This window comes from Dromiciops gliroides, chromosome X, assembly GCF_019393635.1.
Source record: "Dromiciops gliroides isolate mDroGli1 chromosome X, mDroGli1.pri, whole genome shotgun sequence".
NCBI lineage: Eukaryota > Metazoa > Chordata > Mammalia > Microbiotheria > Microbiotheriidae > Dromiciops > Dromiciops gliroides.
The window spans coordinates 79,603,859-79,617,173 of NC_057867.1; the positions used below are offsets into that span (position 1 = coordinate 79,603,859).

Sequence of the window (13,315 nt, forward strand, 5' to 3'; positions counted from 1 at the left end):
GATCCACTTCGTAATCATGGGTGAAGCCAGCTGTTCAGTCCATAAACATTGCTGAAGTACCTACCATTTACCAGGCACCCTGTTAAGCACTGGCGACAAAAAAAGAGGCAAAATGTAGTCTCTGCCCTCAAGGATGGCAGAGACAACAAACAAACAATTATGTAGAAACTATATATAGGAACTAATTAAATTATGGGAGGCCCTGGATTTAAGATAGGTTGGGAAAAGCTTCCTCTAGAATATGGGATTTTAGTTGGGACTCGGAGGAAGCTAGTGAGGGCTGAGATGAGGAAGAAGAGCATTCCAGTGAAAATGCCCAGAGCAGCATGTGAATAACCTATATCTGATTGGGAGGGGGGAGGGGAGGGAGGGACAGAATGAGACAGGGAGAGAATTGGGAACTCAAAACTTGAAATAAATAAATGAACAAAATGAAATTTGAAAAAACAAAGAAAAAAGAAAATGCCCAGAGCCAAGAGATGCATCTTATTGTTGAGTCATAAGGTAAAAGGTATGAGGGGGCTAGGTTAGGAAGGGCTTTGAATGTCAACCAGAGCATTTTTATTTGATCCTAGAGGTGATAGGGAGCCACTGGATGTGATTGAGAATTAGGGTGACATGACCAGATCTCCACTTTAGGAAAATAATCTTGGCAGCTAAAAGAAGAATACACTGGAGTGAGAAAAGACTTGGGGCAGGCAGGCTCCTCGACAGGCTATTGTAATAGTCTATTCATGAAGTGATGAAGACCAACACCAGGGTGGTAGCAATATTAGAGGAGAGAAGGGGACATATTCTAGAGCTATCCCAAAAGTCAAATTGGCATTCCTTAGCAATAGATTGGATATGTGGGGGTGAGAAATAGTAAGAAGCTACCTAGGTTATGAGCTTGAGGGATGGAAAGATGGTATTGCTCTCAACAGTAATGGGGAAGTTGTGGGAGGAGTTAGGGGAAGAAATAATCAGTTTAGTCTTAGACATGTTGAGTTTAAGATTAGACATCTTAATGTCTACTGGACATCCATTTCGAAATGTCCAAAAGGTAGTTGGGAATGTAAGGTTGGAGGTCAGCAGAGAGATTAGGGAAACATAGATAGATTTGAGAATTACCCGTAAAGAGGGCAGCTAAGTGGTGCAGTGGATACAGCACTGGCCATGATGTCAGGGGAACCTGAGTTAAAATCTAATCTCAGATACTAGCTGTGTGACCCTGGGCAAGTCACTTAACCTGATTGCCCCCAACAAACAAAAGAGGAGAGAATTACTGGTAAAGAGATGATAATTCAGTCCATGGGAGCTGATGAGATCACCAAGTGAAGTAGTATAGAGGGATCAGGGAAGGAGACCCAGGACAGAACCCTGGGGGTACCCACAGTTAGCAGATGTGATCTATTTTTAAATTTTTTTAATTTTTTAAAATTGTTTTTTAAGTGAGGTAATTGGGGTTAAGTGACGTGCCCAGGGTCACACAGCTAGTAAGTGTTAAGTGTCTGAGGCTGGATTTGAACTCAGGTACTCCTGACTCCAGGGCCGGTGCTCTAGCCACTGCGCCACCTAGCTGCCCCAATTTTTTTATTTTTTGGTGGGGCAGTGAGGGTTAAGTGACTTGCCCAGGGTCACACAGCTAGAAAGTGTCAAGGGTCTGAGGCCGGATTTGAACTCAGGTCCTCCTGAATCCAGGGCCAGTGCTTTATCCACTGTGCCATCTATCTGCCCCTAGCAGATGTGATCTAAAAGAGGATTCATCAAAGGAGACTGAGAAGGAATGGTCTGATAAATAGGAAGAGAGCCAGGAGAGAGAGATGCCTTGAAAACCTAGAGAGAAGAGAGGATCAATGAAAAGAGGGTGATCGATAGTATCAAAGGCTACAGAGAGGTTGAGAAAAAAACATTGGATTTGGCAACTAAGAGATCCTTGGTAACTTTGGAGAGAGCAGTTTGGGTGGAATGTTGAAGTCAGAAGATAGGTTGTAACAGGTTAAGAAGAGAGTGAAAGGAGAAGAAGTGGAGGCACCTAGTATAGATGGCTTTTTCTAGGGATTTAGCCACAAAGGGCAGAAGAGATACAAGATGATAGCAGGGATGGAAGGAAGAAGTGAAGAATTTTTTTGCACAGACACAGGCATGTTTATAGTCAATAGGGAAGGAGAGATTGGAGATAAATGATAGAGTCAGGAAGACAGAAAGGGGACAGCTAGGTAGTGCAGTGGATAAAGCACCGGCCCCGGATTCAGGAGGACCTGAGTTCAAATCTGCCCTCAGACACTTAACACTGTGTGACCCTGGGCAAGTCACTTAACCCTCATTGCCCCTCCCCCCCAAAAAAAATATATATATGAAAGAATTCTTCTGATGGGTATTTACAACATGATCCCAGTTTGTTTTATTTCACTACCCTTTAGGCACTCTATGAGCCAGCTTCTTGTTTTTCCATCTCTCATTAGCATGCCTTTGCATCCCTGAAATGTACTCTTTCTTTACCTTGGCCACTTGGCCACTCAGGTTTCCTTCCAAGCTCAGTTCAGGTGCTGCCACCTACTATATCCCTTCCTCATCTTCCCCTTCCTTCACATTTATTAATCTTGTAGCTGTCCTGTGTACCCTTCATGATGCTCATGTTGTCTCCCTCAATAGAATGTCAGCTCTTAAAGAGCAGGGACTGCATCCTTTTTGTCTCTGAACTCCCTCTACCCAGTATAGTGCCTGTCACACACTAGGCATTTACTAAATGCTTATTTACTGATAGGTTATTGGTCTTCATAAAGCTCTGTAGAAACATTCAAGTGCTACCTAAATGTTGGCTATTAGTATTCTTGTTGATCTCTGGTCAGCGGTTGGGGGGATCCCCAACTCCTTCCTGAAATCAGTCCAAGTGATGTCTCCCCTGGCTCCAGGGCTTTCTCCTGACTGATTTCTATTCCCAACATCTAGAGCCTCCTCTCTCTTTTTGGTTCCTGAGTCTGCTTGACTCCTCACTTTGTACGTGAGAATCAGGCTGAACCATAACATGTCTTTTTGTGATGGCAGAATTATATCTGTCTAGGAGTGGTCTGAGAGCCCCAACTCCCATTAAGCTTTTAATGTTTGTTGATTGATTGATTGATTGCCACATATTCACCTCTAAAAGTCTCCTTACCACCTGTGGTACGGATACTGTGACCCTGAGAAAACCTTTTGGTCTCCATTGCCTTTTCAGGTATCAATGGCTACGTGTTCAACAGCTTACACCTGGCTGCCTGTTTGCATGAGGTGGCCTATTGGCACATACTCAGCGTTGGAGCCCAGACTGATTTCCTGTCTGTCTTCTTCTCTGGCTACATCTTCAAGCACAAGATGGTCTTTGAGGACACACTCACCCTCTTCCCATTTTCTGGGGAGACTATCTACATGACCATGGATAATCCCGGTCAGTTACTCAGGATAGTGGCCACTGACCATGTCACTGTATCCCTGGCTTTGTCTCCATTGTAGCAAACCTTTGGGCCAAGACTAAAACCCAAATCAATGGATTTGGAAAAGTAGAATGTAGTACACAATGACCACACCCAAATCAAGCATCGGGGTTCCCCTTCTGGGGGAAAAATACAAACCTTTCCCTCAGAATCTCAGAATGTCAGAACTGGAAATTCCCTGAGAGATCAATTAGTCCCTCTTTTTGGAAATGGGGAAACTGAGTCTCAGAAAGGTGAAATATGCAGAAACTAGCATATGATTTGTAGCTTTAGTTTGTGCATAAACACCAAAGTCACTAAGGTTGTTCTATTTGGCCTCAGAGGGCAGGAGTAGGAGTCATAGAGGGATTTGTGAGTGTGTGTGTGTGTGAGAGAGAGAGAGAGAGAGAGAGACAGACAGACAGACAGACAGACAGACAGACAGACAGACAGAGCAGAGACAGAGACAGAGAGAAACAGAGACTTGGCAACTGCGTTGTCCAGACGGGGCAAAAAAGATGAAGAAAAATGTCAGGACCAAAGTTAGTCCTGGTCTCATGCCCTGGAGCTTTTCAACACTCACACGAAACCCTAATCTGGCCATTTCAATTTTTTGAAATGATACTAGTTAGTCAATGGAGTGGAGCTATCACTTGATTTTGTTACTTTGAAACCTATTAAGATAGCTAACAGTTCCCCATAGATACCTCATCCTTTTGGGGAACCGAGCCTGGGCTCTTCAAGTCTCTCTAAATGAAGGGTCAAGCAGTGGTGTATTTGCTTAGCTGACAGGCCTTGACTGTGAGCTCCAGGCCAAACTGGAGGGCTGCCATCTGTGGCCCAGTCACAGAAATCACTTCCCCACCTTGCTTGCTGTACCTGGAAGGAAGACTAAGGAAAAATCAAAGAGGGAGTACTGAGGAACAAAAAGGAACCAGCTATATTCCTAGCTCCTTTTTCTAGACCAGGAGGAGGGACATTCTCCTGAACCTCAATCAGCAAGTCATCTTAGTTCCCTGTGTTCTCCAAACAAGGCCCTTCTGCTGCCACCAAGAGAGACCTTGATCTTAACGAAGGTAGTTCACTCCAGCAATCTCTAGGAAAGCAAGCTGGAAATCAGGAACATTTTAGGGAGCTAGCTTCCCCAACATGGCTACTGCTTCTCTCTCCATTTGTCTCTTATTTGGAACCAAGAAACTCTGGTACCAACCATGGGCTTAGTGCTCAGCACTCCCTCCAGTAATCTGGAGTTCCATACAAACCAGCCCAGCTTGAGTGAAAGGGGGATCTATTTTTCCTCTCTAATCCTCAGGAAAATGTGATGGTAAAGGACTCACTTGACTATTGATGAGCTGGGTGACCTGCTGTAAGTCACTACCATCCCACCCATCTGGGAAATGTGCAGAGCCATCCCTGAGCTATGACTTCACAGGCTTCAAAGGGCCCAAATTATTGGTGGAAAGATCAAAGGAGAAAAGGAAAGAGAAAAGGCTGTGGGAATATCGGCGCCATTTTTCTTTGTGGTTCTGATCTTGGACCTTGAGTTGGTTGGGGGTGGGGGTGGTGAGGAGGACAGTCCTTACTGAGCCCCAGGGCAATCCATTCTGTAAAGGGCCACTGTCTCCCAAGGAAAAGGGGCCCTGAGGACCACACAGAACTAAAAACCAAAACCTGGGTTGTCTTGGGGGCTTTCATCTTTACTTCTGAGGTATAGAAATAGGAAAGTTTCAGCTCATATGATCTAAAAATGACAAACAAGAAGCAAACCTGTGTTCAGTCAATATAACAAAAATAGAAACTGGGATAGGGAATGCCCGGGAGAGAGAACTTGCCTTACCAATGTAGGTCGACACCTCTTTTACAGTTTCTAGCTCTGGAGAGCTGTCTTGAGTGATGAAAGGGGAAGGAATTTGCCCAGGGTAATGCTGCTTGTATGTGTCAGAGGAAGTTGAACCCGAGTTGTCCTGGTTCCCAAGCCAACCCTCTATCCACTAATCTAGCAGCATCAAACTCTAATAGAAACAGGCCACCAAGCAAAGAGAAGGATCCCTGTAGCAGAGCTGTTTAGTATGATATTGTAATATAATCTCTATTTTATTATTTAATTTATTAAACATCATCAACCAAACCAATTAATTAATTAATTGGTATCAATGTTAAAAGTAGCTAGTGTATATGTTATATATTAGAAATTATAGGGGGCAGCTAGATGGTGCAATGGATAAAGCACCAGCCCTGGATTCAGGAGGACCTGAGTTCAAATCTGGCCTCAGCCACTTGACACTTACTAGCTGTGTGACTTTGGGCAAGTCACTCAACCCTCATTGCCCCGCAAAAAAATGTATTGGAATTCCACATTATGACAAGTTTAACAAGAGAAGAAAAGAGAAGAAGGGGAAGGAAAGAAGGAAGAAGGGAAAAGGGAGAAAGCAGGAAATGGGCAGAAGGGAAAGGGGAGAAACAATGCCAGTCACAAAGTGAGGACATATGGTGGAGTGAGGGTGTAGACACTGGACTCACGGTCTGAAAGATCCGTCCTTCCCCAGATACTTCATAACCTATGTGACCATGGCAAGTCAGGTTACCTCCCTGGGCCTCGGTTTCTTCACCTGTAAAATGGGGCTAATGCTTCCTGGAATGTGTACGTCCAAGGTGTTGTAAAACTCAAGTGAGATAGTTTCTGTAAAGTGCTTTGCTGACTTTAAAGCAGTTGGCACCATGTCACCTCTACCTCTCCTGATTCCAGGCCTGCACCTGAGAATACTGGGAGAATAGGCCCCACCGTGTGGCCTCAGAAAAGAGGAAATGCTAGCGTAGGCACATCAGAACAGCATCCTGGGCTGGGCTCCTAATAAGCTGCCACTGTTCTTCTCTTGTCTCCAGGTACCTGGATACTAGGCTGCCACAACCCTGAGTTTAGGAAAAGAGGCATGACAGCCTTGCTGAAGGTCGCAACTTGCCCCGGGAACACTGAGGATTCTCTGGAGTACTATGATGAGCTACCAGCTGACTTGTTGAGGAAAGATAGCTTCCTGGAGCCCAGAAGCTTGAGGAGCATTCAGTATCGGCACCCATGCCCTGACAAGCTGCCCTTCCCAAGCACCACGGCATCCCAAACTGATCCTGTGGAGGAGAGCCAGGTGCCCAAGTCACAAAGCCTGAGGCTTGGCGATACACCAGTGCTTTCCAAGCACTGCCTGGCTGGCCCAGGTGATCTATTCCAACCAGCTCTGGAAGATCCAACCTACGAGCCTCTTCCTGTGGACTATGGCCCTGGGCCAAGAGAGCAAAGTAACCTGGGCCCAGGCAGGGTGCAGGAGTTCAGGAAGCCAACTGATTCCCTTGGTTTAAATCACAGGTTCCAGCACCATGGGACTGGGTCATCAATTCCACTTATGTGGCCTGGCCTCCAACCCAAAAGCAGTAAGGCCACATGGGGACGTTTGCAGGCCCCAATCAGAGTAGCTCTGAGGAAGGAGGATTCTGAGCTTCCCAGGTCCTCAGTGAACATAACTCTTTCTCCAGCCCTTTTATCTTCTGACCCATTGGCAGCAGCCCTAAGAGACATGACTGCACAGATCCCTTTTGTTCAATGGAAAGAGGCAGGGCCCATGTCAAGACATCCAGAAAACCTTGGAAGCCCAGAGGGACTTCCCTTAGCTAAGAAACCCACACCCATACAGCTGAGGGACCGTAACCCTGCTGACTCTAAGGCTTTCAAAGTGGCTTCAAAGGATAAAAAAGTAGTTTTCCTAGGAAGCAAGGTATCTTCCCTGCTGAGGGATGAGGGATTCCAAGAAAAGAGTGCTCAAGAAGTCATTGTGGCTCCTGAAGGAAAAGCCTTTGAAGGGAATGTTTCCTTGGGCAGATCAAATATGAGAGCTAGTGGCTCTGGAAGCCCTCTCAGCCTCCCTATGGGTGGGCCAGTTGTACTGGATGAAAGTGAACTGTCAATCAGGAAAGATATTGTGTTGGTAAAAGATACAGAGACTCATGAAACGGCTTCTTGGGGTACCAGGAGCACTCTTCTAGACAGGAATAGAGCTGTCCCCATGCCCCATCATCTGCCAACTGATGTTATGGCCCTAGGAAAAGAGTTCACAGACCCCCCAAGAAAAATACGCTCAGTTCCACTGAAGACTGACTCACCTCACTGCGAAGATTCATTTAAGAAGGTGTCATCGCCAGATTCGGCAAACAGTAAAAATGAAAATGAGAGAAAGGACTCCCAGATCCTCAAGACAGAGACTGTCTCGGAGCAAACCATGACCACAGACTCAGCACTTGAACCTTGGGACAGGAAGATTCCCTTCTCAGAAAAGAGCACAGTGGTACCAGCAGAGAAGACATTTACAAATGATCCGGACCTCAGAGGAGTGAGACCAAAGGGTAACAGCAAGAATGTGCGGCCTACTCAGTTAGTCACTGTACAAGAGACTTATACCCCAAGACAAAGACCACACTTTCAAGAAGTGATGGAAAGGAAGGAAACACTGATCTCAGCCTCACCTCCACCCTATTTGGCCAATGAAAAGAAGCTTCTTAAGGCCCTTTTCTTGTCAAGCGTCAAGGAGAGTGGTACATTGGAAGGAGGAGAGGAGAATACACTTGAGCTAGTTTTACCAAACTCACAACTATTAACCAGTTCGTTAAGTGGTCCGACAAGTGATGCAGGGCTTCAGAAGACTCATTTATTTGCCAGAGAAGGAATACTTCAAAAGAATGTGAAGGAAATGAACGCAGAGAGTCATACTTTAGACAATCACAGTGAGCAAAGAGTGGATAGAGACCCAAATCCAAGTCAGATGGGCCTACTGCTAGAAGAGCCAGAAACAGGGAGTGAGCTTGAAGACAATGCCACAGCAATCCAATGGTCAAAAATAAGGCAACTTGTACTTCAAGGTGACATGCTCAAAGCAGACTCTGGAGAGTCACAAAAAGCTGCCACTTCCCATCCTCCTTTGAGTAGCCAAGGGGCCTCTAGGCCAGATGACTCCACAATGTCTTCTCCAAAGTCTCAGGTATTTCCATCCCCAAACCCCACCCAGTCAGTTCATTCCCCTTCTTACACTGACTCTTCTCAACTCCAGTCAGCAGCCCACAATAATGACCTCAAGGAAAGAAGCCATGCAGCTCAAGAAGGCAACTGGATTATGCAGACACTCAAAGATAGAGATGTTATTTTAGATACCCTCAACTCAGAGCTTTCAGAAGGCCAAGAGGTGGGTAGCGCCCAGGAAGAGATGACCTCTGTCCAAAGACATCCTGTTAAGCCTGGGCATCAAGAAATCCCGCCTGACTTAGACACCAGATCAGAGATGCAGAAGGTTCCACATTCAAGTGTCACTGACCACCTGCCTCCCTTAGCAGAGGCCGTCTCTCTTAGAGCACAGGCAACTACAGAATCTAGTAAAGGGATGAGGTCAGAGGAAGTGACCATACGAAAAGGGGAAGCCAAAACTTTAGAAAGGCCTTTCCCAAAGGAAACGTATCCTGTTTTCTGGGGTAGCCATACTGCCAACCAAATATTCACAGGAGAAGAACAGAAATCCCAAGATCATCAGTCAGATGGTCAAGCTTTTCCCCAGACAGATACTATTCCCCACCTAAGCCTATTCAAGCGAGGGGAGAAACTAACAGAAGGGACAAGTCAGAAACGAGCTGAGCCCCCTTCTACCTGGGGCATGAATTCTTCAGAGAGCCCTCAACAGCCATTTGCCTTGAATTTTCTTCCAAACGAAACGACCCCAACTTCTGTCCAGTCAGAGACAGAAAAGGACAGCTACGATGACAGCAGCTTGGAAATTCAAATGGAAGATTTTGACATCTATGAAGATAGTGAGAGCAAGGGGCCTCGCACTTTCAAGAAACAAACTCGCCACTACTACATTGCTGCCCAGGAAAAAATCTGGGACTATGGGCTCAACAAATCTCCTCATTTCCTAGGAGGCCGGTAAGGTTCCCAGAATGTTATTTGTCCTTCCACCTATCTGATTTTGCCTATGTTCTGCTAGTGGGTCTTTTGACCAGGCTGATAATTGGTTGAGGATTCTTCTGACTCAAAAGTAAGAATTTGGGTATTTTGGGGCTCACCAGGAGAAATAAGTGCAGAGCTGTAAGACAGGGACCTGAAACAAGTGAGGGTAGGTTTGATTACCTAAAATTGAAAAGCTTTTGTACAGACAAAATTAATGCATCTAGGAGAAGGAAAGTAGTTAAATGGGGAAAAAATTGTATCAAATTTCTCCAAAAATAGTTTTGTATCCAAAATCGATCATTAATATCTGTACACACATATACATAATACATAGCTCTCTATATAACACATATTATATATATATCTACACTATGCACACACACAGGGTGGGCTAAAAGTCATGATGTTTTAATAGCTTTTTGAAAATTATTTTTTCTTTATTTTTCACCATTTACAAGATTTGATTTTTCACACATAATATAAATTCATTTTCTATATATACTGTATATGATGCTGTGGTATTGTAAATTAAAAACAAAAAAGAAAGGAGCTATTGAAACCTCTTCGTGCCTTTTGGCCCACCCTATACATACACACACACACACATAAATAACCAAAAGTCATTCTTGAATAGATAAATGGTCAAAGGATATAAACAAACAATTCTCAAAAGAAGAATTGAAAACTATTAACTACCATATGAAAGAATGCTCCAGATCACTAATAATAAGAGAAATGCAAATAAAAACAACCCTGAGGTTTTACCTACCTTATACTCAGCAAATTGGCAAAGATGACAAAAGATGGCAATAGTCAATGGTGGAGGGGTTGTGGGTTGATAGGCACACTAATGCTGTGAATCAGTACAACCATTCTGCAGAGCAATTTGGAATTATGCAAATAAAGGGACTAAAATCGTCCATACTGGGGCCGCCAGGTGGTGCAGTAGATAGAGCGCCGGCCCTGGATTCAGAAGGACCTGAGTTCAAATCCGGTTTCAGACACTTGACACTTACTAGCTGTGTGACCCTCACCAAAACAAAACAAAACAAAAAAGTCCATACCTTTTGACCCAGAAATTCCACTATTAGAAACCAAGGAGGTCATTGATAAAAAGAAAGGCTCTTTATACACCAATTTTTGTGGTAGCAAAGAACTGGAAACCAAGTAGATGTCCATTGACTGAGGAAGGACTGAACAAACCATGGTATTAGAATGGTACTGGAAGATTACTGGGCTGTAAGAAATGACAAATATGAACACAGGGAAGCATGAACTGATGCCAAGTGAAGGAAGCAGAGCCAGGAAAACAATATGGAAAATGACGACAACAATGGAAATGGAAAGAACCACCACAGAACAATCAACAGTGGATGTTGAGAAATTCAAAGAATAAGCTACTCCCAACAGGAGAGATAGGAAAAGGCACCTGTTTCCACTTCTCTAAAGAGGGTGTGTGTGCATGTGTGTGTGTACATGCGTGTGTGTGTGTGTGTGTGTGTGTGTGTGTGTGTGTGTGTGTTGGGGGTTCACAGGCGTGGAACATTGCATATTGCAAATGTCAGATTTTTTCAACGTATTGATCAGTTTTGCTGATATTTTCTTCACTCTCTTTTTGTTCTTAAAAGATGCGTTAGAAGGGATGTCTCTCTGGGGTCAGGGAAGGATAAGGAAGGTAGAAATTTAAACAATATAAAAACAAAATATAGCAATAAAAATTTAAAAAGTGAGGGTCTAAGAGTAATTAGGAAGAGGGCTACAAATGGATTCACTAAATTCTGCCTGTCTGCTATGTGCTGGGGGAGATCTGAACTAACAGTATTTTGTGTGAGAATGGCATTGGGGCTGTGGGTGGCCAAGCCAACAGTAACAGATGCCAAGAAAGCTAATCCAATTCTTGGTCAGCCCACATCTGGATGATTGAGTTCAATTCTGGAGAGGACATGACTAATTTGCCTCTACAAGTTACTATCCAGAGGAGGCAAGAAAGTGACAGTCTTTCTGTCTATGCCATATGAGGGTTGGTTGAAGGAATTGGGATTATTTACCCTGAAAAAGAGATGATTCAGGAGGACATGATAGCTGCCTTCAACTATATGATCTGTAATGTGAGCAAGAGACTAACCTTGTTCTGCAAGGCCCCAAAAGAGAGAACTAGAAATAGGGAGGAAGAAGAATTTCAGAGTCAGAGTTTAGTACAGCATAAGGGAGAAGTGTCAAAGGACTGGAGCTGGGCAGATGTCCCAATGTTTATAAAAGGGATAAGCCTATGACCTTGATTTCTATTCCAGGCAAAATCTTAGACTGTATTAGTAATAGAGAGATTATGAGCATTTGGAAAAGGAAAGTATGGTCACTAAGACAAGCATGGCTTCATCCAGAATAGGTCATGTCAGATTTAGATTTAGTCCATTTCTTTCTCTCTCTCTCTCGCTCCCTCTCTCTCTCCCTCTCCCCCTCCCTCTCTCCCTCCCTCCCCCTGAGGCAATTGGGGTTAAGTGACTTGCCCAGGGTCACACAGCTAGTAAGTGTCTGAGGCTGGATTTGAACTCATATCCTCCTGACTCCAGGTTGGTGCTCTATCCACTGCAGCACCACCTAGGAGCCCCTCCATTTCCTTTTGTGACTGGGTTACTAGCTTGCCTGATCAGGTGAATGCTGGTGATGTGGCATACCAGGTTTCAAGGGAGGGATTTGAACAAATAGTGTGAGAAAGCTATCATCCGACACCTAGGCCAGGTCCTTTCCTTGCATGGAAAGACATTTGAGAAATGTCACGGAATTGAATCTAGTTAAAATGTGTGACCAGAGGGGCAGCTAGGTGGTGCAGTGGATAGAGCACCGGCCCTGGAGTCAGGACGACCTGAGTTCAAATCCAGCCTCAGACACTTAACACTTACTAGCTGTGTGACCCTGGGCAAGTCACTTAACCCCAATTGCCTCACTAAAAAAATAAATAGATAAATAAATAAATAAAATGTGTGACCAGAAAAGGAGGTAGAGAAGAGGAACAGTTGAACAACCTAGGGGTATAGTCAAAGACCCAGAGGGAGGCAGACCTCCAGTGCACTTTGGAGAGTCTCTGTGGAGGACAAGGCCAAGAATTGTCCAGGTATCATTTGTGGCCCTTTTGTATTAAATACAGCTCATTGTTACTGTGGCTTGTAGCATTCCTCCTCCTCTGGCCTCCTGGACTCCTCAGTGTCATCCCTCTTACCCACTTCCCCTCCACCCAGCCCTGGTGGTGGTATAATCAAAAAGAAAGAAAAAGAAATAAAGCACATGAAATGGGGCAGGGGAAGAATTGTCCTGGTAAAGACAGAGTGAGATGGCCTGATATCTGTATTGTGGATCCATAAGAGTATCGAGATTAGAAACAATGGTCCCACTTGTCCTTTGCCCTGTCGAGCTGCTCCCAGAGTGTTCTGTGCCATCGTGGTTGTGACATTGATAAGCTGTCCAGCAGCCAGAGGACAGCAACCCAGATGGTGGGAAGACCAGGAAAGAAAGAGAACTGGTTCCCCAAAGAAGAGCCACTAACCAGACAGCCAGGAAATAGGAAACAACCCAGGAGAAGGCCTCAAGACTGAGTCGAGGCCTTCTCAATGGAAGGCAGTGGACAAAGAATCACTTTGACCTGTGCCACACCCAGGGGAGGGAGAAGGAGACTTCCTGGGCAGTAGGTAGAGGCTAGGGACAGAGGAGGTTGTCGGGATCCTTCGATATTGCAGTCATTTCCTGCCTGCTTTTAGGGTTTTTTTTCCTTCTCCAGAGAATCTTTTAACCGAGCCTTAATACATTTTTTTTCCTCTTTTTGATTTCTTCTACCCCAAAATACCAATAGTCCATCTGCCTAGGATGAACAAGTTCCATAAACACTCAAAAATAGATTAATTTGTCAGAATCA

The 13,315-nt window shown here is 44.6% G+C and overlaps 1 protein-coding gene across 1 annotated transcript in view; it reads left to right on the forward strand.

The window, feature by feature from the left end:
* F8 (coagulation factor VIII) overlaps positions 1 to 13,315 on the forward strand; it is an 88,260-nt gene that overhangs the window by 46,695 nt on the left and 28,250 nt on the right. Inside the window, exons 13-14 of the mRNA XM_043974747.1 lie at positions 3,197 to 3,406; positions 6,315 to 9,384. Coding sequence (XP_043830682.1) covers positions 3,197 to 3,406; positions 6,315 to 9,384 — 3,280 coding nt within the window. The remainder of the gene's footprint in view (positions 1 to 3,196; positions 3,407 to 6,314; positions 9,385 to 13,315) is intronic.